The 26,328-nt window shown below is 34.3% G+C and overlaps 1 protein-coding gene across 1 annotated transcript; it reads left to right on the forward strand.

Moving 5' to 3' along the window:
- The first annotated feature begins 35 nt into the window (after positions 1 to 35).
- PKD2L2 (polycystin 2 like 2, transient receptor potential cation channel) lies at positions 36 to 26,185 on the forward strand. The gene is made up of 14 exons (XM_039836158.1): positions 36 to 107; positions 782 to 883; positions 2,393 to 2,526; positions 3,512 to 3,768; positions 7,293 to 7,514; positions 9,960 to 10,188; positions 11,517 to 11,687; positions 11,885 to 12,066; positions 15,902 to 16,022; positions 17,028 to 17,129; positions 18,677 to 18,735; positions 19,286 to 19,331; positions 24,455 to 24,567; positions 25,012 to 26,185. Exons 1-14 carry the CDS (start codon positions 77 to 79, stop codon positions 25,103 to 25,105), a joined length of 1,863 nt encoding a protein of 620 aa, XP_039692092.1. The 5' UTR covers positions 36 to 76; the 3' UTR covers positions 25,106 to 26,185.
- The last annotated feature ends 143 nt before the right edge of the window (positions 26,186 to 26,328 follow it).

The raw sequence follows: 26,328 nt of genomic DNA on the forward strand, positions 1-26,328 counted from the left end.
AGGCGCATGAGGTAGGCGGTTCGCGCAGGCGCGGCAGACCTGGGGAGGTCAAACGGGCATCTCTTCCAGACCCGCCATGGCTGAGGCGTCCCGTTGGCAGCAAGGCGGTGAGGGGTACTCCAAGGGAGTGGGTGGAGCAGGGCGAAATTGGTGATGCCAAATACCCTGGAAGGAACTTTATAGCCCAGTATTTATTTATGTGAACTATATGACCTTTAGCACGTTTAACCCTTAAGCGAAGAGGGACGGTGGTCCCATTTCACAGGAAAACTGAAGCCTTGAATGAGGGACATGGCAATCCCCCAAGGCTCGAGCTGGGTGCTGTCAGTTGCTGTGCAATGACCGTCGCTAGGCCAGTCTCCGAAGTCCTTTGTCGAGCTAGGATGTGCTTACCTTGACAGAACCACAGACCGTGTCTTTTTCCACTTTCAGCAAAATCCAGCCTTCCCAAGAAGCAGTATTGACGGGTAGAGAAGACGATTAGAGACAGATGTCGGAGGGGGTTTGTTTTATATATTGCTTTTCAATTTTAAGACAGTACTCGTCTTGTACATCCGTGTTATAAAAATTCATTAGTATACAGTCATAAAATGACCGCCCACTTACCCCCATGGGAAAACGTTAGTAATTATTCCTCCCTCATAAAAATGAAAATAACCAGAAACCTTTGGCGCTTTCCTTCACACAGTAACGCTAAAAGTGGCTGATTTTCCATCATTGTTCTTTATATACATTATGAATTACATAAAAATGTAAGGAAAATTTTGTTTATATCTCACAGGGACTCCAAAACATAAGCTGCATTTCAGAAAGGAAGACGAAATTAAAACCACACTTCAGGAGTTGTTACTCTACTTTATTTTTTTAATAAACTTATGCATATGTAAGTACACAGATATAGATGAAGACCCTGTTTGAACTAAGAAGTTATATGGAGATGAGTAATAAAACATGGACTTTATAAAACCATAGGCTTTCAGATTACTAAAACCTCTCAAAAAATAGTGATACATTTCAAACATCTTAAATTCATTTAGATTGACAGTATTCTTAAAGGGCAAAACTTTAGATCATAAATGTAATACGAAGTTTTCATAGTCAACACTGAATTAATTATTCTTTTTGGTTGACAGTTCTATCTTGAATATACTCCCTTGAGTTGGCAATTCTAACTTGATTTCTTTTAGAGCCATATGGATACATTATCACAGTTTCATAGGTCAAACTACAAATGAAGCCAAAGAAGTTAGTCTTCACGTCCGCTTTGTTCGTGTCCCTGTTCTGTTGCACAGTTAATAGTAAAATATACCTCTGCTGAGTCACAGAAGGTATCAATCAATGCAATTCTTTAAGGGGGACTAGGACAACCTCTCAACCTTCACTCCTATCTGTGGGTCAATAGCATTGACTTAATCAGTATTTAAAAGCATTTCGTCTTTAGAGCACCCAATATACAGTAGATGTAAGCTAACTGGCCAGACTTAAATCGTTTTGGTATGGACTACATATTGGCAGTGCATTTGAGTTGGATCTTGATTAAAAAGACAACTATAGCCAAACTTATAAATTAACGTATCTTTGACTGGTTTTTAAATACTTAACTACAAGACAGTTAAGGAATGAAAAACTAAAAAGATCATTCATAACCCCATGATTTGGGGATTTAAAAACACCTTTTTATAATTAGGAAGAATTGAAAACAATTTAAATATCCATCAAAAGAGGATTTGCTTAACATTTTGGTATATACAATGAAATAATGCAACATTAAAGAATGGCATAGGCTCATGTGTTCCATAGAAAGGTGTTGAAGATACATGGTTTCTAAAAACCAAAGGGCTTTTAGCAACAACAGCAAAAGACATAGTCTACCCCCCACTCAAACCCACCCACCCACCCCTAGAATAGTGAGAAACACTAGTTAATACTTGTTAAAATTCTTACTATTTGCCATAACATAGTTTTAAATGTCCTACATGCATTATCTCACTTCTTATAACACAACTTTAAGGTAAGAGATATTATCTCTATGACAGGATTCAAATTCATTATCTGTAAAGTCCATTGCTGTAACTACTCACCATATTGCCTACTCTCAATATGGAGAGCCAACTTGAAGAATAGTATGTATAATCTCATTTTTGTAAAAATAGTTATTTTCTTTATAATGTGTATACATATAGAAAAGTCTGGAGACTATATGCCAAACTCTAGCAGTGGAATTATAGGAAACTTCATGTTTTATATATTTCTATTTTAGTTTTTTTATTATTTTATACTAGACAAATAAAATTGAATTTTCAAAACTGGGAACCAATTGTAAGTACATTTTTAATCCTGATAAACTCAGTTTTTAAACATAAATTTTTAAACAAAACCTTCTTCCCTTTAGTGACTTTTGGGATGGTAAACCCACATATGTATTATTTAAACAAAGTTATGTCATCTCTGTTTTTGGACACTTCTGCACCTGGTGATGAAAGATCCAACTTTAAGTCTATTCGAAGCATAACTGATTTTTGGAAGGTAAGGTATCATGTGACTATGTATAAAGTTGCTTTAGGTATTGCATAAATGAACTCTTGGCACATGTGGCATTCCACATATTTGTTGAAGGAATGAATGAAAATGAATATCATTTCTTTAAACTATTAGAATCAACCAACCAGTGTTTATTGAGAACATATGGTCTCAGCGTGATAGAGTTCTTATAACTTTTTTAAAAATTATGCTTATTTTTTAACATTATCATTGCATTTGGAAAATATGAAACTTGCTTCTGATGTGGGGGTTAGGATCCAAAGCCAGTTTATAATTGTGTGTAATGAAAATTATTCTTTAAAAATCCTTGTTGCTCATAAGTAAACTATATGTGATTTGGATATACCATGTAACCCTGTACTGTGTTATAGTAATGTATAGTATATAATAAAGAGTACATATACAAAATATAATTTTATAGTATTTTTAATCACATAAGAGAGTCAGTCATTCCTTCAACACTGAAACAGACTTGTTTCCATTATACATAAGTTAGCAAGATGCTCTCATTATGAGGAAAAAACAAATAGGTAACAGCAGTTTCAGGTATCCCATGTCACAAACATTGGGGCATACAAGGAAGAGGTAGGGAAGGCTTTCCAGAGATGGCAATTTAGTTGAGTTTTAAAGGATGAGTAATGGAAAGATATTCTAGGAAGCATAAACAATGTGTGCTATAAATAATTCTACATATGGAGCTATGATTGGCATTATAGGCATATAGAAGATGAGGTAGAAAAGACCAAACTATGAATTTGACAGAAGTCAAATCATGAATGCCATGCTAGGAATTTGAAACTTATCAAGGAGACAGGGTCATTTCATTGCCATTAATATTAATGTTGGCTTGGTCAATAATTTTCATACTCCATCCTCAAAATCATTTATTTTTATACGCTTATGGATAACTATAAATATATTCTGTTATACAGTTGACATGATAACATAACATTTCTCTCTCTATGTGAAGTTTATGGAAGGACCCCTTTTGGAAGGTCTGTACTGGGATTCATGGTACAATAACAACAAGTTGTATAATTTAAAGAACAGCAGTCGCATCTACTATGAGAACATACTTTTAGGAGTCCCCAGAGTCCGTCAACTAAAAGTCCGCAACAACACATGCCAAGTTTATTCATCCTTTCGGTCTTTGATGAGTGAATGTTATGCCAAATACACTTCTAAAAATGAAGACACATCTGATTTTGGCCTTAACAGTGATACTGAGTAAGTAGTATAAAATTACACAACTTTTTCTAGCACCTTACCATTGTATCTTTAAACAATTCTGAAAATGTGTATTTTCAAAATCATACCAACAGGCGTCTGTTTCAATAATAATATCAAAGGAAGACTCAGATGCAGTGTTCAGAAAAGAGCGAATCTGGATTTTTTTGTTATTTACCAAATGACAAAGTTGTTTTGTGACTGGTATATGAAATGCTAAGTTATATTGGACAGAGTGCAAAGCATCCAATTTTGCTTTTACAATACTCAGTGAGCTCTTCTGGCTCCTGCCAGACTCACCTCAAACACACCCAAAATGCTTCTTGGGATCCCTAAGGAGCATCTTAGGTGTCTTAGGCAGCTTTCCTCCTTTTCTCACTCTGGCTTACTGCAGTAATATTTTTCTTCTGTTGTTGCCAATAATAAAAAGAGGCCATTATGTTCTACAGGCTGTACATCTGATGATGCCTGCCAAACATATCGTGGCCATTGTTCTCCAAAGTGGCTGAAGTTACTGCTGGTGACTCCTCTACACATGTTATATTGAAAATGTGAAAGCCCAAAGCCACTGTAGTACCCACCCTTAACACAGAAGCTGCTGGGATCATTGCTTTTAGAGTCCTATGAAAATCTTAGAGGACAGATAATAAATCTTTTTAAAAATTTAATATTTATCCAAGTGATAAAAATACTTACAAAGGTCCACCCTTTCCTACTCATAATTCCCACTCCAGAAACAGCCACTTTTAGCTCTTTGTTGTTTCTTTGGGTATATATTTCCCATTTCTAAATAACATGCTTAAACTGCTATTACTTGATTTTACAGTTTTATATATCGTCTCTATCATGGAAGTTGTCTGTCATGTATCTCTTATACCACTGCCTCTATAAATACTCTTCTTTTTCCTCTTAGTCTATAGTTATAGCATAATTTTTGTTAATCATTAGTCAATGTTCATATTATAAATAGTAACAATGATTACATCTCCTTTCTTAAACAACCTCTTTTGTATTCCCAGCATTACACCCACATTGCTTTGTAGTTTTTGTTGACTTATTTTTTCTTCATAGGAGTTTCCGAGTGTTCTTGAAGGCAACAAAGTACTTGTATAATTCTTATAAATCTAATAAATAATGTAACACAGTCTTAAATACTATAGTATCATACAGTATCCCTTTCAACAAAAAAAAATTATATATTACTTTTGTTTTTTACCCACATTTAGAACCATGTGTCTGTCTGTCCATCCCATACTGCTCTTATTCTATGCTTTTTGAGTCATGGTCTTTATTGTTTCAGGAGATTGAAAGTCTCTGCTTTATGGAGACTTTATCTACATAAAACTTTACATCTGTATTGGATGTGTGTGTGTGTGTGTGTGTGTGTGTGTGTGTGTGTGTGTGTGTGTGTCTATTTGTTTGGTGCTAACCAGGGAAAATTTGGAATAACCAGCATTAGTCTTCTCCACCTCTATTTCTGCTACATTGTACTATTGTGGGGCAAGTTGGAAAGAATCCTAAATCAAGTAGGAACCTGACCTGTGATGACATTTTCAATATCTTCCCTGGCTTCCACAGATAAAGAATGTTTTAAGTATTTTGTTCTTAGTGTCAAATGAACAATATTTATTTATAAAGCAGTTTTGCTAGCCTCTTGAATAAATGAAATAATTATCATTAAACTGCTTACTGTGTTATCAAGGAAGTATTGTTCATTTCTAACAAGTTTCTTTCCAGGACATTTTTCTCCCTGTGATTCGGTATAAATGTACATCTTAATAAATGAATAAAATTTGAGAGGGAACATAGTGGATATAGAAGGAAGTAGTCATGCATCCTTAGTAGATAATGCTGTCTGTTTTATTTAAGGTGTTTATTCATTGGAAAATGAAGAAATTCACCCCAAGTTAGGTCCAATAATCAGAATTTATTGTAAGGACACGTATGCATGGCTTCCTCAGGAAAAGCAGCAATAATAGTAAGGCCACAAGAAGCATATATATTTTATAATTGGATTCAAATGGAACCTAGCTCCAGAATTGCAGGCAGCTCTAGGTGGATTTCTCACCTTCTACTTTTCTCCATCTCATGGTTTATGCTTTCTCATCTTTTCTGCTTCTTCCTAACATGACTTCTACTCTCTTAGATAAACTTTCTTCACATCGTTTCCTTTAGTCTCCATTCTTGTGTTCCCTACATCGTCTCTTTGTATTTTAAATTCATATTATTAAGAGTTAAAATCTAAATGGCCCAATACATCTTCACAGAACAAATCATTGGCCAACCTGTGGGTTGGTTTCCCTTAGATCAAGTCCCCACCAGATGTCCAGGGGAAGTTAAATAGTATAAAACATTTCCTCTTAAGGCAGCTCCAGCAAGGGCTGTGGTCTTGGGTTACTTATGCATTTTAAATTGGAATTTTAAGGCTAATCTGTTAGGTATTCTATTATTCCAAATTCTCATAACAACTATCAATAATTTAAATACCAAAATTAACACTATAAATTTGGAATTGTAATACCTTTTATTCCCTAAAAACCAAAATAATAAGTTTGTGCTTGTTTGTCTATCTAAAATGTTAGATTCATTAATTAAAAGCATTAAAAATTGTAAGTAGGAAAGGGTTGGTATAACAAATGTTCTTGTTTCAGTTTAACAATGATAAAAACACTCAAAAATATAACTGGAAATTATATAAATGTCAAACCACTATGCTGTACACCTGAAACTAATACAAAATAATACTGAATATCAACTGTAATTGAAAAATAAATACAACTATGGAATTTTCATTAAATATGAGTATTTTTTTCTTAGTGTTGTCACTCTTTTTCCTACTGCTGAAAACAAACAATATTATTAGTAGAAAAACAAGTGTAAGCAGTGCATCTTTGGATAATTGTTTAGATCTGTTCTGGGGAGGCAAAACGACTGAAATAAAGAATCAAGGTTTTATTTTTTTGATATCCCACAATTAAGATAAAAGAAAAAATAAACAAATATACATTTTACTTTATGTATTTTCATTAAAATATCTATATAACAATATAGACATTGTAACAAAATTTTTATTTACTAGGTATTTATAAATGGTATATGACCAACTATGAAGCACCTTTTCTTCCCATGCTGAGACATATTTGTGAATCAAAACCCTTGGTATTCTTGTTCTACTCAAAGACTTAAGATCTGATAAAACAACAGAGATTATGTTAAAGAACAAAATCAATCATTATTTTCTTGATTTTAAGATCTCTGAGACAAGAAGTGGATTTAAAAAATTTTTTTCTCATAGCAGCTAGTCCAGTGTCTTGCCCACAATAAGCGCTAAAAAATGAAAACATATTAAATCTTAATTCTTTTAACTTTATCCTTAACTCACTGCTTTGCTTCAAAATTACTGTACTTATAAACTTAGTACTTTTTTTTTAACTACTGCTTTTGAACTAAAGGTTAGCTTAAATTCTTAGAATGCTTCTCCGTCAGCCTTCTCATCTCTCCTTTATTCTTTTAATATCTAACAGATGGAAGTACTCTTCTGCTACTATCAGCTCCCCTCGGCACTGGGGATTTCTTGGTGTTTACCAAAATGGGGGATATATTTTCACTTTATCAAAATCAAAATCTGAAACAAAAAGCAAATTTGTTACCCTTCGACAGAACAGCTGGATCACAAGAGAGACTAGAGTTATTTTTATTGACTTTTCGTTATACAATGCTAATGTAAATCTGTTTTGCATCATCAGGTGAGTGACTTAAAACCTCTTTATTGGAATATTTAATTTAGAAAGTATCCAGTGCCCTCATTAGGATTTCCAGTTTGTACATGTCTTTACTGAAATTAAAATCGTAAGCTTCAAAATATAATGTATTCTGCCAATAATGAAAAAGACAATAAAGCAACATCATATTCCATTTCATTATTTCAGAATATATTCAAGAACATAGACAATTACATGTTAGTTTTATATTACTAAAGGATATATAGTCTTAATTCTTGTCATTCTGTAGTTGCACAGATCTAATATTCAGTCTTGATTTCTTCTTCTAAATCAGATCATTCAAATCCATTGATTTCCTTTCAGAATGAGCTTATTTATTGTTATTAATTTTTGTCTCAATAAACAATTCAAATTTCAAACAATATGTAACAGGAGCCAGCATCCTAGAAATTAGAGCCTGTGGTGATTTGCAAAAATGGCCCCAATTCTTCACATCTTTTCCATGTAACTTTCTAAGTGCCCTGCCACCCAAGGCAGGGTGCACTGTCCCCAGCCCTTGATGCTGGGCTCAACTACATGACTTGCTTTGATCAAAGGAATGTTAATAAATATGATACAAGCAGAAGCTTGAAATGAGTTTACATTAAAACTTGCTTTCTTGCACCTCTGCCATTGCAAGAGGAGGACATGTCCGGGCCCAGGAGGAGAATGAGAGACATCCTCTCATAGGGAGGAAGAGGAGAGAGAACCAACCAAAGGAAAAATTCTTTCCATTAGTTTGATTACCTTAGGTCATCTGCCTAACCTGGACCATACTAATTGGCTTAGGCTTGGGTTCTAGAATCAAACACTGGCAAAGGAAATGAGATTACCATGATTGGATCTGGGAATAGGTGACTGCCTGATATAATCAAGGTTCTGTTAGAAGAATGGGTTAATGACCGCTAGACAGGCAAACAATAATGTCCACTATAATCTGCGTGAGCCACTTTTCTCTCATGAGTCTTATAGTTTTACTCTAAACAGAATGTGTAACTGGTGTTTACTCTGATAAGGGGATTTTGCCCTTGTGCAACAATACAGTGAAACACAATCATAGCCTTTAAAATTTGTAAAAATGAATAAAACAAATGAATTACCTAAAGCAGCCAATGGACATTATCCCTCTTATTTTATAGTTCTTCTCTTTCAGAGACTGAGATTTTTATCAATAGTATTCATCCTTCCCAATAGTTCTGATCAAGGTAAAGTGAAGAATGCAAATCATTTCTATGTTCTAAATAAGAGTACAAACAGGATAACTGGCTTAAAGTCATATGAAAAACTTCTTGTAATATTAAGTCCAGATTTCATTTCTCTAGGTTTTATGCTTATTCTGTATGACCTTTTAAAATATTATTTTCTAGAAATTTCAGCAGATTTTGAAACTTTTATCTGATAGTTTATCTAATCAGTAGTTGTATGGAAACATATTGCTTACACTAAAACCTTATCCACTTGTTTTCCTTTTTGTACACATATCTGGCAAACTAAACTGAATGCTGTTCTTTCTCTTTTTGCATATTTGCCTGCACTTCAGATCAAAATATTTTTTTTCATTTCATTCACTTATTAACATTGCACACTGACTGTTGTGCAAAGCAAAATAAACAGTTGTTTTCTATTTGTTAACTGGTTGTTTTGTTTTTGTTTTTGTTTTTCTTTTTTTTTTTTGGCAGCACATTATTGCAGCACCAATAAGATTTGCTAATATCTTTAGGTAGGAATAATTACATTATGACATTGTGATAGAGATGCTTGTTCCTTCAAGTACTGCCATTTCCTAATTGTCTGAAGTTGTGGAGAACACTAGAAGTGAACCACCTTCCATATGTTTATATTTGGTGATAGAATTTATTTTTATATTTTTATTTGCACATAGATCTTTATATCCAAAACCCAGTGCCTAAACAGAAAACATTTGCTTTAGTAAAGTATGTGGTCTTGATGTTTAAAAGCAAGAAATATTTCTGATAACTGAAAGGGAAAAAGTGTATTTCCCTCCTCTCAAGTAAAGAATTATGTATTTGGTGGAAGTCCTGATTAATAACAGTAACTAACAGTAGAGCATTTTCTTGAACATCATCTCATTCTCCTGTGGAGATAAATTAGTATTCCCAGTTATGAATGAGCAATGAAAACAGAATGGAATGAATGACCGGCTAAAATCACATCTTACTTTCTCATTTACATTGGTCTTTACCACTGTGACTATTCAAAGTATAAAAAGACTGAGCCATTAAAAAAACAAGTAAATCCATTAGAAAATTTTTAAACCTAACCCATGACCCCAAGGAAACATATTTTGTACAAAATAACTGATTACCATTAAATTACATATCATCACTGATTAGAAATTTCACATTGAGTTTGGTACTGAAATATAAATGCTTGAAATGAGCAGTTACTTTCACAAATCTAATTTTACAGATTGGTGGCAGAATTCCCTGCAACTGGAGGAGTACTTACTTCATGGCAGTTTTACTCTGTGAAGCTCCTCAGATATGTTAGCTACTATGATTATTTTATTGCTTCCTGTGAAATCACATTTTGTATTTTTCTTATTGTCTTCACCGCACAAGAAGCCAAAAAAATGAAAGAATTTAAGTCTGCCTATTTCAAAAGTATTTGGAACTGGCTAGAATTACTCCTTTTGGTGGTAAGTATATATTCACATGTATGGTTGAAGGGAATCACATATGAACCCACCAGTGAGAGAGGTGTAAAAGCAGAAGTTTCTATTAATCGGGACTTATTTAAAAAGCTACAAGTATCAATCATGAAATGAACTGTTATAGTACACACCAAGAATGTGCCTCCAAAAGGGAAAAATCTTTTTTTTTTTTTCCTTGTTTGGTCCTTGGGAGGACCAGCATAAACCTAGAAGAATAGGTATTATGATTTAATGTGCACAATAGCTTACCTACCCCTTCAAAAATATATTCCTTATAAGGCCTCATTTTGAAAACCATAGATCTTTGGGGGAAAGGTCCTTTAAAATGCACTCTTCTATGTTGCCAAAATCTGATTTCCTCCTCACACTGAATTTTGAAAGAATAGCCAAACTCACGCCTACACAGAATACTGAAGGGGGAGGAGGTTTGAGTAGTCAGAGGGTATAGCTTGTGGGCACAGAGGACGCCAGGATAGAAAAATAGCGCCTGAAAAAAAAAACTCCGAAGACTGCCAGTTCTGGTCACTAGAACATACTAAAATAAACAGAGATGTAAGCAGGACAATATAGATGTTAAGAGCTTGGTTTTAGAAATAATGAACAAACCTTTCTGGCTTATACAATCTGATCATTTACCCCTATTGGCCCTTAGATATAGCCAATTTAGTATATAAGCCTAATTTCCCAAAATCAGATTGAAAGTTTCTCAGAGTCAGAAAGTATGCCATCTACCTTTCTGGTATACCCAATAATGTTTAGCATGGGGTAGGCATAGCATTAAATGTTTAACCATCTAAGTATTTTTGGGCAAGGGAAATCAAAAGAAAATTTTCACTACAGTTACAAAGCTCTGATACCAAAGATAACCTGGTTCTGAAATCTAAAAGAGTTATTAAAGGGCTCCAAAAGGGTTTTGTTTTGTTTTGTTTGTTTGTTTTTGGAACTGTAAAATTTTTTCCTTGTAGTGTTACATAGTGAAATTATTAAATTTTTAGGAAACATGCAGTTACATGGAACAGAAACCCTTACAGCCTAGTCAGAATTATATAACCATTTTATATATTTGTGCTTTATGACTTAAAGAAAGAAACAAGCTAATAGATTAGGATGGCCAGGCAATCAATACTTTCCTACCTTTATGATAATTATGCTACCTTAAATTTCTTTAAAATTCATTTACATAGAAGCCTATGTCTTCTCTCTCCTTCCTTTTTTGTTGAACTTTTGATGAACTTTTTCATGTGCTTCTTCACAGACTACAGGAGATTTAGAGGTAGAAATAGTCTCTAATTTACCCCTTCTTTTTTTCTCAGTTGTGTTTTGTGGCTGTTTTCTTCAACTCATACTGTAATATTCAAATTTTTCTCTTACTTGGACAGTTGTTAAAAAATACTGAAAAATATTCAGACTTCTATTTTCTTGCCTATTGGCACATTTATTACAACAATATAATTGCTATCACCATCTTCTTTGCATGGATAAAGGTATTTATATTTTATTATATTACATAGAACATCATATTTTATTGTATTAAGATATCAAAATGGGAACTTAAAGTCAAACACCCCTGACTACCATTAGCCCCTCCTTTAATCTGAAGTCAATTTCTTCTGAAATTAACTTAACTTACTCTAATTATAATCTTTAATATTCTATTTCAATTAACTTTGTTCTTTTTCAGATATTCAAATTCATAAGCTTTAACAAGACAATGTCTCAGCTGTCATCAACCTTGTCCCGCTGTATGAAAGACATAGTAGGATTTGCCATCATGTTTTTTATAATATTCTTTGCTTATGCCCAGTTAGGATTTCTTGTTTTTGGATCACAGGTTGATGATTTTTCCACTTTTCAAAATTCCATGTAAGCTCTTAGTATATATGTAATTATATTTTCCACTTCCAACAACAACAACAAAAATCATGGAAAGGTCTATAATTAGTAACATAAGTTTTAATAAATTTAAACTTGGTTTAATATTTTCACCGATGGCTAAATATGTCACACTCAAAGTAAAGACAGGCATTAAAAGACCCAAATGGATAGTGATATGAGTTTTTTAAGAGTTACTAGATCAAGCCAGAAAAATAATTTTCATTTCTCACTATAAGTAGAAATTTTACCTAAGATAAATAAATTGGCTCTATGTCTCTGTAATATTTATTATTTTCCGGGAAAAAGAAATCTTAAGTGTTTTCTTTATAGGGCTCTATCTGTAGAATTATTCTATTTATGTTGACCTGATTGTCCTTTGCTGATCTGGCAAAGCTGTGTTTTAAAAATAGCTTTATACACATAAAGCAGTCAGCAAGCAACAGTTAAGAAAACTGGTTAGAATCCCTAAAGTATCCAGGCTTTACTTTAAAAGTGAATGATTTTAATAAATTTATTACCCTTTTCGGGTAGGTAAAGCAAGTTCTGTCTATATAAGAAAAGTATTATAGAATAAAATATCAATTCTCAAAACATGGACTCTAGAACAAGATTAGGAGAAAATGGCTTCATATTTAAGTATGTTTGGGAAAATTCACCTCACTCTTTTGGAAATTTGCAATACATAGTAACATATAGCTCTGAGAAAAAACACAAAAACTTTCTTTAGTTAAAAATTCTCCAAACTTATTTGTCCATGACTCTTTTAGTTGATTTGAGGGAAATGTGGGTCTAAAGGAATGTCTTAGGTTGCCCTCTTTTTCACCATCACATGTAAATAATTGAAGTGCCAATCGTATGAAATTTAATAACGTTTTCCTGAAATAACCCTTTACTAAATCAAAAGTGGAAGAGGAGTGAACTAGGAACCAAAAGGATATAATTCTACTTTTCCAATTCTGCCATTAGCTTTTTAACATTTCTAAACCTTAATTTCTTTATCTGTAAATAAAGGGGCTAAATCACTCTCAAAGGTCCTTCCCAACTTCAAATGACCTATAATTTGAGTCTAATTAGCTTATCCTGAGTGAATGTTTGCAGTTCCAACAACTTTTTGGTCCTTTCCTAGGATCTTAAGTGTTAGTTGATAAAATTTAGTGGTATTGAATATTGAATATAAATGTACTAACTTATAGAAACTTGAAAATTTGTCTTACCTTTCCTTAGTGGGAAAAAAGGAAGTAGAAGGCACAAAATAAAAAGAGAACTTTGGAATGGATTGAGGGTATTTTTGCTGTTGGTAATGTTGTGCTAGGTTGAGATCAACCTCCTCTTCAGGACAATTTAAAAAGCTGGATAAAATATAGAAAACATTGAAATTCTATAGAACTAACAAAAAAGTAATAACAACCAAAATCAGAAGGCTCGAATCCAGAGAAGTAAGCCCAGTACCCAATGCAACTTTTGCCCTCAAGGCTTTTTTTTTTTTAAAGCCAATAGGATTGTCATTTTTTTAATTGTGGTAAAATACATACAACAAATTTATCGTCTTAACCATTTTCAAGTATAAAGTTCAGTGATATTAAGTACATCCATATTGTGCAACTATCACCACCATTTATCTCCAGAACTATTTTTATCTTGCAAAACTGAAACTCTACACCCATTAAACAAAAACTTTCCATTTCCCTCCTTACCCCAACCCCTGACAAACCACAACTCTACTTTTTGTCTCTATGATTTTGATTACTCTGGGTACCTAGTAGAATTATACAGTAGTTGTCTTTTTGTGACTAATTTACTCCACTCAGTATAATGTCTTCAAGATTCAACAATATTAAAGAATGTCAGAAAGTCAGAATTTCCTTTTTTTGATGCTAAATAACATTCCATAGTGTGTCTATACCATATTTTGTTCACCTATTCTTCTGTCAATGGACATTTGGATTGCTTCCATGTTTTAGTTATTGAGAACATGGGTGTATAAATCCCTCTTCAAGACCCCATTTTTAATTCTTTTGGTTATTTGCCTATAGGTGAAATTGCTAGATCATACGGTAATTCTATTTTGGATTTTTTGAGGAATGGCCAAAGTGTTTTCTACTATGGCTATATTATTTTACATTCCCACTAACAGTGTACAAGAGTTTCAATTTCTTCAAATCCTTACCAACACTTTTTATTTTCTGGGTTTTTTGTTTTTGTTTTTGTTTGGTAGTAGCCATTTTAACAGGGGTAAGGGCCTTGCAACAAGGCAGAGAATATACCTACCCCTATGTCTGCACTACTGTGATCAGAAGCAGCGATCAGAACAGAGACCCTGATGTTTAGAGAACAGGGTCCTTATTGCCCATCCTGGCTTCCACAAACTGTGTGCAGACTGTTCCAGGAATAGATGCACAGCTGCCTGACATTGGATGGAGGTGTGAGAGATGGGTAGCTGCTACCAAACTAGAAGCTGAAATTGACCAAAATTGTTTAAGACTTTCCCTGGAAGGTGCAAGCCTTCAATAGAATAGCTTCCAAAATAATTACATCAGACAGTTGCCAGTGTGATTGTTGCCTAGGTGGGGAGACAGATTCCTAGTGCTTCTTCTTCAACTATCTTCCCGAAATCTCCACCCTGAAGGCATTTTTGCTGATCCAGAAGAAACAGTTGAGAAACTGTTTCTCATCACCTGTCAGAGAAGACAAGTTAGAAACACTAAACCAGAACCTCTTTTTTTTTTTTATGCTAGATAGTTACATTTGATACGTTGAGAAATTTTGGTTTCCTTGCAATTTAGCATTTCTCTTTTTATCTTGTGTAGAAGAGCATTACAAACCGGTATTAAAAACTAGATACTTTAAATATGATTTAATCAGGTCTTAGGTACTGGGGGTGAAATTCCAGATAACTCTGAGTCCTGGGACTCCAAATACATTTTCTTCTTTCATTGTAAATAGCCATATGCCCCCTTTACATGATTGGCAAAAGCAACAAGGAACAAGAAGCATTCTCCCTTTTGACTGACTAGCCAATCATGCAAAGTATCAATATATTAATAAAAATGCCTTCCCAGATTTTCCCTTAAAATAAACACATAATTTGTAACATATTCCTGATTTGTCTGGCAATGCCACTGCAACTTAATGATGAGAAAATAAGATGTCAGGTTAAGAAATTCTATCTCTGCCACTACTATGTTCATTTGAAGCCTTAATTTCTTAACTTTCCATCTTTAAAATAAAGAAAATGAAGATTTGTAATATTTTAAATGCTATTTCACATCAAAAACCAAACTTTCATAGTTATTAAAGAGAATAAAATAAACCTCAGGATCATATTTGAGGATCATTAACACTTGAGACTTAGCAAATGACAAAATAATTGGTATCCTTATTTAAGCAGAAATTAAACATATCGTTGATATTAGAAATTTTAGGGCTCTTGGGTCTAGGTACATGTTGAAAATCACTTACTGGACAAGGTCAAAGTATTCTAAGCTTTAGAAAGGCACAGAAATAGTTAATGACCCCACTGCTAAGAGCAGCTGGTAAGCCAGTATCTCAAGGTTCAAATCTTGTAGGTAAACATTGGGTTTATATTGGTTAAATAAATTGAAGCCCATCATTTCCTGGACTACCTGTTTCAGCTAGAGGTACCTCAAGTCTTGCCTTCAGATTAACTACATCCAGTTTTATAGAACTCTGTTAACTAAAGTCAGAGAACAGATACCATATGCCGCTAAATACTTTCCTAGGCACACTGGTAACCCCCACCAGTTGTCATGTATGTATGAAGGGATATAACATTTTCTAATGTTTTTCTTCCCTCCTATCAAAGATTTGCACAGTTTCGAATTGTTCTTGGGGATTTTAATTTTGCTGGTATTCAACAAGCCAATCGTATCTTGGGACCCATTTACTTCATCACCTTCATCTTTTTCGTGTTCTTTGTCCTATTGGTAAGAATGACCATATATGTAACCTTTTTGCTTACATTTTTCAGAATAAAAAAATGAAATTAACAATTTAGAAGAAATTATGGTATCACTGCTTGGCTGTCAGAACACTTTACATTTATTAAGAATAGTGTGAATTCTTAGTAATCCAGGTTCTCTAGTCCAGTGTCTTAAACAAGCTGTCCAATGGAGAATGTGATCACAGTTACCATCTGGGTGTTAATTGTGTGCCAGCAGTGTGCTAAATCTTTGACATACATAACTTGAATGTCCCAGGTCTCTCTAGCCTGGGGCATTTCATACCAGTAGGTATGAATTTAGGTTATTAATATTCCAAGTGCTTATTGCAATGGCTTTTGGCCATTACAGCTGAAAGCTCACTCCTGTATGATTTTTGGGAATGCCCAGGATGGGTCTCATATGTGCTTAGGACTTATCTATTTGGACTTCCTAATCAAAGAACCTTGCCTTCCTAATGAAGGCACTGCTACTGTCCTCCATGAAAATGTTTTGTTGTCACACACATCAAGTTATCCTCGGGTGATGGCCAAGAATCATCACAGTGACAGAGCTGGGCCACAGTGAAAGATGGAGAAGTGGGCTAGGGGTAAAAATACCCTCTCCACAATTTTGTGTTATCTGGATAGCAGTATTCCTAAGAGTCTTAGTAAGATTGAGCATTTAAATAGCTTTATAAAATTTTTAAAAACTAAAACCGCCCTTTATGAACATATAATTAATCTAATAGAATATGTCATATTGATAAATTATTGTATATATAACCAGTTCATATACACTATTTTAAATTCTGCTTTTATTTACCATAAATGTTACCCAGATTCACACACTGCACATTTCCCATTCTACTGTTAGTCTTCATTGCCATTTCTCTATTGTTAAACGTTATTTTTTAAATTTAAATCGTTTTACAAATTCCAGTACTTATCAAAGTTACTAATATTTAAACTAAATTTTAATTGAAATAATTATTTGAATATTTTTCCCCAGAACATGTTCTTGGCAATAATTAATGATACCTATTCTGAAGTGAAAGCTGATTATTCAATAGGCAGAGTGCCGGATTTTGAACTTGGTAAAATGATTAAAAAGGTATGGCAAATTATTTTCCTAATTAGACTTCTACAACAAATCTTGTTCAGTTTATACTCTTGTAAGTATGAATAATACTTAACCCCCAAGTGGTAGTGGGCTTGGAGGTTTTTTTTTTTTTTTGGGGGGGGGGGGGGGCAGAGGGGAGGTCTTGTTTTGGCCCAGTTTTTGTATTTTGTATTTGGCCCATATTTGTTTATTTCACTACAAGGGCAATGAGATATGCTCTCTGCCTTTAAAAATATGACCAAAATTATTTCAGAGTTTAATGTATCAAATAGTAATTGATTTACTAAATGCAAAGCACTGTTGAGTATTATAATAAAAGTTATCTCTTCTCTCCAAAAGTTTTCAATTTAGATGCTATAGAAATCTAAAATCAATTTAGATTTCTATAAACTATCTAAACTCAGAACCCCATGTGCCTTATCTTCCTCACTTTCCTGTTTCTGTTAATAGCAACACTCTTTTCTCAGTCACCCCACTCAAAAACCTTGGACTTTTTATTCCCTTGTCAAAGCTTGTGTGTAAAGTTCATCTCTGTAGTTTTTGCTCACATTTGTGGAACTCAAGGACACTGTGAATTCTAACTGCCACCACTAGATTAGGATTTTCAGGACTTTTCATCCAGCCTTTTGTATAACATCTTACCTGTTCTAGGTTCTTTCTTGTGCCAGGCCAGCTCTGATCATATCACTTCTCTGATCAAAATTCTTGTTTCTCTGGGCTTGTCAAAATAAGACCAAATTCTTTACTCAGACATTTGGGGCCTTTCTAAAGTCTCACAGTTCCAACTTATTTTCTTTATTCACTATCATTTGACTGTAGAATTTCTACTTTCTATGCCTCCATTTACAGCACTGTATATCCCAGCCAGTGTGTTGAGCACTGCTATTTACCATGCTTACTCTCTCTCCCTCCCTGGGCCTCTGCTCCTGTCATTCTCTGACCTCAGGCATATTCCCTAACACACTCATTGACATTCCATTCTCCCTGACAGCAGAATCTTCCTTGTCGTCTGACACCTACCTCACTTTGAGCTGTAGCAGTCATGTATACACCATCTTGCCCATCTCTGCATAACCACAGCTTCAACCATAGCACTTCACATAGAAAAGATCCTAATAGCTCTAGGCTTAGTGGGATTTAAAAGATCTGTCCAGGAATTTATCTGTAAAAGAAAACTTAATATGTCGCCCAGTGAGCTTAACTGTGTGTTTTTTTCCCCCCATCTTTTATCTCTTGATTATGATGTTGGTTATGTGCATTAAAGTGTTAATATCTTTAAAGCAGCAAATATTAATAATACCTTAAAGATTTTTTTCTAGCTCAGGTGTGATGCCCACAAGAGAACCCCTTTTTCTTTTCACCAGCAGCCAGAAACCATAAGTGCTGACAAAGTGATAAGATAATCCTAGCATTTGCCTCTACATTTCTTTAGAGTAGTAGTCCCTAGAGACAAGCATTCCACATTTCCTTTACCTTGATGAAAAATTAATATAGGATATTTTTTGATGAATCTTTAAACTATTTTTAATTATGACCAGAGTTACGACAATGTTCTCGAAAAACTCAAACTAAAGAAACCGCAAAAGGATGAAAAAAGGTAAGATGACTTTAAACGTTTAATTCACCATTTTAAAGCTCTATATTATATAAGACACTTAAAATAGGGTTTTGATTCTATCCAAAGTACTGATTCTACATATGTTTTCAATACAACCAGTAATGCCTCCTAAATTCTAAGAGTCATGAAATTCTAAAAAAAAAAAAGCTTTACAGAGGCTGGACACAAAAGTAAAGTCCCTCTAAAAAGGTAGGAAATTATTTTAGTCTACATGAAGTGCATTTATTTAGCTATCAAAATAAAAACATTTTTACGCTAAATATTAATACATTTACACTTATTGATTCAATTTGTTATCAAAAGGCTTTCCAAACCCAGATCTCTGAAAATGGGACATAATATAAACATTTTTTCATAGCTATAGATGTGATACTGTGGGGAACTTACTAATGGCCACATTTTCCAAATAATTAGTTAGCAGAAAGAACAGAAATGCAATTCGAATACTTACTATAGATATGACTGTATTTTATGCAGACATTTCCCTTTGTACTATCATATGCCTCTAATTTTTATTTTATATTCTCAGTGGAGATTTGGTTGAACAAGCCAGAAGAGAAGGCTTTGACGAAACTGTAAGATTTTAATTTTCTCATAAAGTGATAGCTTTATTAGAAATATGCTTACAAAACAATTCTGAGTAAGAATTGAAATGATTTGTTTTTTCTGAGCAGTAGTTGCCAACTCCAAATATTTTTCCCAGAATCTAGATCTTTTCTTGTTTAGGACAAATCATTTGGATTCCAGATGCTCCCTTTCTTATTGGTACTCTCAGCCAGATACGCTGGTCTTACAACTGTACACTCACTGTGGGATAATCACACAAGGTTTAGTGAGTACACTCTATAGAGATTATATAATTTTTCTCTTGTAATCATTATCATAAATCACTTTGATTTTTTATATTTCAAAATTATAACATATATTCAATGAATGACTTAATATATGTGTTTAAGAAATAATTATAAAGCACACAATATATTCAAGGAAAGAAAATGTAAGCCAAGGATTTTTATATCTAGCAAAGCTGTGCTTCCAGTATAAAGGCTCAGTTTTGAACACACAAGAACTCGGAATACTGTTGTATTCCTGAGGGTTCTAGGAGAGGATCAGCTTCAGCCAACCAAAAAATGACTGGAGAAATTTTGGAAAAAGGAAGGAGGACGAGAGAAGGTATGAAGTAGAAAAAGCTGACTGGTTCACATTTTATAGTTAAAAGAGTTATCATTTAGAGTTAATAACCAAGAAGAAACTTTAGCATATTTAAGAGTACAATAATAAATAACAAGATTGTTTTATTGATTTTAAAACACTTTTTTCACAGTTTAACATCTCTGAAATCAAGACATGCCTTACGGTTGACAGTGTGTCATATATTAATCTTCAGCGCTTTTTCCTAAGTGGTACATAAAATAATAGTGTGTCTTATAACAGACTCCACCTCTCAGACACAAGGAAATATGGTAACGTGACTGAAAATATAATTGGGTAGTAAAGGGGAAGGAGATAAGGAGGCAAATTACAAGCTAATTTTCTTGTTGAACTTGTTTGATTCCTCGTTGAGGGAACTAAAGCAAGAAAGGGAAGACTCAGAGTATATAAAAGGATACATGACTAAAAGCAAACCACCTAAACAAAAATACATACATTCCTAAAGGACAAAAGTACCAAGAGAACAGAAAATATACCACATGGTAAAAGACTTAAAATAAGATGATATGATATAACTGTGGCCAAATATATCTGACATATCAGTAATAGCAAATAAATGTAATTTGCTTAAAAAGAAAAAGAAATATATTTTCAGGTTGAATCACAAAGCAACATCCAATTTTATGCTGTATCCTAAAATACATACCTAAAACAAAGTAATTCAGAAAAATTAAATATAAAAGTATGAACAAAAGTATATCAGGGAATACAACAACCTCAAGATATAATTCTAGACAAAAAGCTCTAAATGAGAAGAAGGGCACTTTATAAGATCAGCTGTAATAGTTATGACTACCTATGCACCAAATTACTCAGCATCAACGTCTATAAAGACTACTGGACTTATAAGAGGAGAAATAGGAACACAAAAAAAAACAGAACAGATCAAGAAAATTAAAAGGATTTTTAAAAAGCCAATATAATGAACACACAGTCTTACACTTACATATATTACTCTGTACGCAGAAGATTCACTCACTTTACAAAAACTCATTCATTAAAACTGATCATAAAGAAAATCTCAATAAATTCCAAAAAGTGGTTAACATAGAAAAAATTCTCTGAAAATATATTAATGAAATTAGAAAATAAAAAAATTCTTTAACCAAGTTTAAACTATTAAACAATTTTGAATCAAAGAGAAAATACAAAATGAATTGTAGAATTCCAGAAAAAAAAATGACAAAAACACTACATAACAGAATCTGTGAGATAGTCGAAGAATACCCAGAGGACAATTAATAGCCTTAAATTTATGATTTTTAAGGAACAAATAATTTCAAGCTATTTAAGTTGTTCCAGAGCAGAGAAAATGGAAAACTTCCATATTAGTTTTACAAAGTGACTATATAGCAATTTTAAAACCTGGAAATGAGTATACCAAAAATAAATTTTAAAAAAGCAGCAGCAGCAAACTGAATCTAACAGATAAAATAATATATCATGATTTGGATAGAGTTTATTCTAAGAATGGAAAGATTGTTCAAAATTGGGTAATCAACTAACATAATTCACTCTGTCAATAGATCCAAAGAGGAAAATTACATCATTTTCCACAGATGCTGAGTATTTGATAAGATTTGACATTCAATCTTGGGAGAAACAAAGCAAAACAGGAATCAATGGACACTTCCTTGATATAAAACATACTTATGTCACCTCTAAGCTAGCATCTTACTTAATAGGAAAACACTGGACATGTCAGAAACAAGACAAGGATGTACTGGAGGGATCAGCCAAAACGAGAGAAATTAGAAGTAAAAGAATTGAAGAGGAAACAGTAAAGATGAGGTCTATTTAAGATATGATTCCCTTAAGTTTTCTAGGTATACAATCAACTGAAAAATTACGACAAAAAGTAAGAGAATTCACTAATATAGTAGGAAAAAAAATTTACATAAGTATAGTCATGTCATATATGTAAACATCAACCAGTTCGTTAAAAATTATAATAGAAGGCTCTATTTATAAAAGCAACAAAAATACACTTAACCAAATGAAAAGACATACTTACTGCATGTTATCAGTCAGGACCTAGTCAGGAAAATGGAAACCATATAATGTATTTCGAACAGAAAATTTACTACAGGGAATTGGTTATACAAGTATTGGAAGTACAGAAAAAGTACACTGAGGCAATTCATAAACTATAGAAAGATGCTACTACTCCCAGGGCCAAGGTTACAAAAGGTGGGGTTATCAGAACCTAGTATCTTAGAGAAAGGCCCTGTGAAGCTGTTACTCAGACCTCTGAGGACACCCCCTCTACCACCCTTGCTGCTGCTGACACTTTTGAGGCAATGTGAGGAGTCTGGTTCTGAGTATACCAAAAGAAGCCGGACTGCTGCATTCTGAAGCCCACCATTGCTGCTGGAGATAACTTCCATTTGCCAGAGGTAATGCTGATAGTAAAAAACAAGACCTTTCTCCCCTCCATCCTCCAATAAGGCAGAACCTAACAAATCCAGTAGCAGGAATCTGGAGAATGAGTTTTTAAAGCCTGAGACCCAGCATCACACAGGAGAACAGGGTAAATTTTGAGTTGAGAGACATTAGCTAAATAGTCAACCCAGTTCACCCTTTTGGCAATTTTGTACACACATTTGGACTTCCATAAAATGACAGTAACTACTTTCAAGTATTCATCTAACATGATGGAACTATTCTTTATACAAATGAAGGCATTCTTATCCTCTCCCCCAAAAGGGAGAAACTAAGTCCCAAAAGTAACTGTATCCATCTCTGGGTGATATTAAGACCTTTTCTACTCAAATCGCAATTCCTTAAGAATCTTTAAACTATAATGTTTGCTTTTGGACATGAAAGTATTAAGAGGCAAACTGTTCCCTGCTCCCCACGCCCCCGCCCCGCCAAGAATTCCTGAGTTCCAAATATAGTTCTCTCTGTACCCATTTTGTAGAAGCAACCAATTTCCTCTTGGTAACTGGGCTCAATCACCTCAGTTCAATCTTTGCCTGGTGGTTCAGTAGCCTAAGGAATCCCAAATGGCCAGGTGGTAGTCCCAAAATCTTAGGTCAATTGTTGTGTTCCTTGGTAGAAGAATGCAACTATGAGGATGTTTCTTTGGATTTCCCTTGCTACCAAGTACTCATCAGTTACTGTCCAGTCAGAGAAACAGAAACACACTAGGTAGTTCAAAAGGAGGTGGTTTACTGTAAGAGCCAATGTGGAACACGTTGAGAGCTGTTCACAGCTCTGAACATAATCCAGAGAACTGTAAAAGGCAGCTACAACTTACAGGTAAGAGGTGGGATGACTACAACCTAGGAGCTTATGGGAAATGCCCACAGAGTTGCTGCTCTGCCTATGCTCTGCCTATTACTTTTCTATGAGTGTCAAGGAAGGCTTCACAAAAAAGTGATAGCTGAGATGCATTTCCTGAAGGTTAAGTTTATCAGGCTCAGTCTATTCAACCCATGTTCCTAATGCTTCTGCTATATTATAATAGGCCTGGTCATTTAGAAATAGTTGTGGGGCTTACCACTTTTTTAACACCACACTGAAAGCGTTAGTAAATATGTCAAAATGTCAGTGCTGTAATGTGGCCAAAATAAAACTAGGAAGATTGAAAGCCATCCTTTCCTACTTTAGATATGTTGGTTTAAAGACAAACTGTCTGATAAGTTTCTCTAACCAGAACCGCACACACTTATCAGGTAAAGTATATAAACTTAGGCATCACCATGCTCTGGAAGGTGATCAGAACCCTCATACAGGGATCTACTTTGCTACCTAGCATTGTTGCTGGAGCAGGGCAGTATCATACTCATTTACTGAAAGTCTCCTCTTTCCCTTTTTCTAGAACTGTCTCTATTTTCCACAAAGTACAATTTTCTAAAATTGAGAAAAAAGTATTTGGGCAGTAAAAGGAAGTGGGTGGTAGTGAGGACAAAGCACAGGAAGGGCTCTTCAAGATCAGAAAAGGATGCAACAAGAATTTTCTAGTATGCGGAGCTTATTTTTGGTTATGTGGACAAACTGGAGTGCACAGATTGATGCAGCATTTATGAAGAGGGGATTGAGGATGGTGAGGTAAGACTGCAGGAGTCTGGCTAAAAGCAGCTAGAAAGGCAAAGAATATCCACAGATGTACTCTGAAGTACATCCACTTCATTAAAGAACAGAAGTACAGAAAAGAACATTTCAACTTTGGCCAGTGAAGGACGGAGAAAATCAGTAAGAAACTGAGCTAGAGATGCAGAGAGAAAGAGGCACTGAAACAAGAAAAAACTGATAATTATAATTTTAAAAATCCAACTCTGCCAAACATTTCTAACACAAGGTCCTCTGAAATGATGCTGCTGATGTACAGACCTAAAAACTGGAAGGGGAAAAGTCAGCGAGGCTCAAAATCACAGCCCTGGAGAGTATGGTTTAAGATTCTTGACCTTGTGATGCTTGTGTGCCAGACTTGAAATGGAGAAAAATTTAAAGACTAGCCTATGCTTTTCCTCTAACTTGACAGGAGATTCGAAGTGCAGAGCAAATGAAAAAATGGAAGGACAGGCTTGAGAAAAAGTATTATTCCACAGAAATTCAAGATGACTACCAGCCTGTCACTCAACAAGAATTTCGAGAGTAAGCATTTGTTCTAACCAGGGTACTATGGGATTATCATGATTTGGGGGGACTGGGGACAAAAGTAACACATTATTTTCCTGAACGTAGAATCTTATTCTGCTAAGATGCCACTTTTTTTTTTCATTTTTTTATCCAACTTCAAAAGTTAATAAGCAGAGAGCACAGACTACATTTGTTTAAATGTTAAGAAGTGAGACCAATTGTTTTTATACTTACATTTCTAAATAATAGGAACTGCCATTTATACTTGGTATGCATAGCAGACACTGTTCTCCACAAAGCTTTCAAATATTAGACCCATACCTGACCATACTAAGCGTTTTAGGAGCTTAAAATACTGTCTTCCCACTCAAAGCATTACACAACAGGCACTAATAACCTGCTGTCTCTTTACGCATAAAAATGTGTTACTCATTCTCTTCTTTCTATATTATCCTCTAGCCTCTTTTTATATGCTGTGGAGCTGGAGAGAGAATTACACTACATCAGTTTAAAACTAAACCGAGTGATGAGAAAGGTTTCAGCTCTACCCTGAGTCAAGTGGAGGTGAGACTGTGATGCAATCACTGAATATTTCTAACAAAGATTTACTCCTGTATTGAATTATGTCCTTAACTTGTCCTCATTTCAGGTACACTAAACTACCTATTATCAAACTATCGTCAGGGTCAATAATCATCATCAAATGATTTCCAGGACTGAAATGCCCCTGAATGGGACCCACTGTATATAATCCATGCATATTACAACATGCCTCCAGAGTATACACACACTGGTTCACACAGAGAATTTTATAACAAATTATTATTAAAATCTAGGAGTGTGAAGGAGTGTGAAGTACAAAATAATGCTGCTTCTAGTTCATGGGGCAGATCTCTAATAGTTTAATAGGTAAAGACAGTTTTCTTAGTGCTTCACAGAGTATAAGAAATGTTGGTGCTCTCATCATACACCATGTTCCAAATTCCTCCGACCATAAACAATAAATGCTCAGGATTCCGTAAAATCATCATGTAACACCCCAAGCAAAATAATCTCACCTCCATTCTTCCAATTTGAAGCTCCCATAAAAAGCAAAAATGTAAAAGAACTTCTCAACCACCTACAAAAATATCACTAATATCTTCAAAGTGGAAATTCACTTAGACAGTTTCTAAAATAACACATCTAAAGTATCTCTAAAGTGCTTCATCAACTACTTTAAAAGCAAAATACACTTAAAAAAATAAAGACAAAGGTAGGAGCATCAGGATTATAAAAAGTCAAGTTATATTTGAAAAGTATAAATGGGAGTGCTACAAAAACCCTGTTTGGATAGTTGGAAAGTTATGTATGGCTGGCATTTTGGAAACTGGAAGTAAACTCTAATTTCTTTAGGTTACATAAGCCCTTCCAGAAGAACCATATGTTCTCTTAGCCCAAGCAACAGCATTTGATCATAGTACTCAACTCCCACATTGGTGCTCTATAGACTCTGGATTTTAAAACTTGAATAAAGGTATTTTTAAATCTACCAACCTTGCTCAGACCAAGCTCTTCTCTTAGAGACTATATATCAAGTTTTCTTAATAGGATAATTCACTGCAACAAGAAATGCTGACTATTCCCTCTGCATCTTTTCCTTGCATTTCCACAGGGGATGGCTTTCCCTTGTCTTACCATGCCCCAAGTCGGCCAGGTGGTTTACTAACCCTGTTGTCCCCTATATGGTCCTGGGTTGGGTTAATTCAAACAAAGCCTGAGAACATTAAGACAAAG

Source organism: Pteropus medius, unplaced genomic scaffold, assembly GCF_902729225.1.
Source record: "Pteropus medius unplaced genomic scaffold, Ma_sr-lr_union100, whole genome shotgun sequence".
Classification (NCBI taxonomy): Eukaryota; Metazoa; Chordata; class Mammalia; order Chiroptera; family Pteropodidae; genus Pteropus; species Pteropus medius.